The 1,140-nt window shown below is 40.6% G+C and overlaps 1 protein-coding gene across 7 annotated transcripts in view; it reads left to right on the top strand.

Moving 5' to 3' along the window:
• The window catches only part of LOC109935555 (aldehyde dehydrogenase 18 family, member A1), a 41,969-nt gene extending 40,873 nt beyond the window's left edge, over nt 1–1,096 (top strand). For all 7 annotated transcript variants that reach the window (XM_048608758.1, XM_048608761.1, XM_048608760.1 and 4 more), the window contains exon 11: nt 363–1,096. In XM_048608758.1, the coding sequence (XP_048464715.1) occupies nt 363–503 (141 nt within the window). In that variant the 3' untranslated portion in view covers nt 504–1,096. The remainder of the gene's footprint in view (nt 1–362) is intronic.
• Nucleotides 1,097–1,140: the final 44 nt, after the last annotated feature.

Genomic DNA, 1,140 nt, shown 5'->3' on the forward strand with positions numbered 1-1,140 from the left:
TTCGATCGGGTCCTACAGTGTAGGTGGAAGAGTCAAGTGATTCCTGAACAATCACACTCCAGATCTATTGGTTGGGCTGCATTCTATATCTGACCCTCATTTACTATGTCGCTGGTTTGATCCCATTCACACCAGTTTCGGAGGTGGTGTTTAGAGATATACAGGAGAAGATAGTGCAGTGTTATTGTTCAGGAATCACTTGACTCTTCCACCTTGACTGTATGACCGGATTGAGGGCCTTTCCTTGTGGGTAGGTGGAATGCATGTATGGTAGTGGGGCATGTGGTCAAAGATAAAATCTTGTGCTAATAGCCTGTCTTTTGTGCTCTGTGTATTTTGATGCTTCACTTGTATTTGTTCAGAGGGCTGATATTATTCACCGGCTGGCTGACCTCCTGACAGACAATCGAGATGAAATCCTGAAAGCTAACGAAAGAGACATGGAGAAAGCAGTGACCTTGGGTCAGAGCAAAATTTCTTATTTTTGGCCTTATTATCTGTGATTTTCTAAGTATTATTGCACATTATAAATGTTATTTATAGGTCAGGCATGTTTGAGCTGTCCAGTGTGCAGAGAAACATTCTTTGTGGAAGGCTAGGGGATAAAAGCAGCCCTAGTATATCTGTCATTCTACACATTACAAAGTGTAAAGAGAATCCAGGCAATTCTTTTTCATCATCCCATCGTCTTTTTCATCATCTTTTTTCATCCTTGGCCCTTCACCTGCATTGCCTTAACCATTCAACTGTGTAAGGAGTCATGTGAGACCAGCACGTAATATGATTGTTAAGCCTGTTTTCAGAGAATGAAATCCATTGTGGCCTGACTTGTTTCTGTATTCTACGATCATTACAGTACAAACCCATAACGAAAACAAAATAATTAAAGAAAGTTGCAGAACCCAAGGAAGAGTAATGTTGAACTCCGAATGTTAAATCTGTTTCTCTCACTGCAGCTGCTGCCAAACCTGCTGAGTTTCTCCAGCACTTTGTTTTTATTTCAGACCTCCAACATTGCTTTTATTTCAGTACAAAGCAATATTTAACTTATGTAATCATGATACAAAACCAAGCTACTCTTTAAGGTTTTAGAGTAGATTTGCAGCTCGGGTTGTGGATGTTGTGGTTGGTTGGCTCGCC

Source organism: Rhincodon typus, chromosome 20 (genome assembly GCF_021869965.1).
Source record: "Rhincodon typus isolate 14 chromosome 20, sRhiTyp1.1, whole genome shotgun sequence".
Classification (NCBI taxonomy): Eukaryota; Metazoa; Chordata; class Chondrichthyes; order Orectolobiformes; family Rhincodontidae; genus Rhincodon; species Rhincodon typus.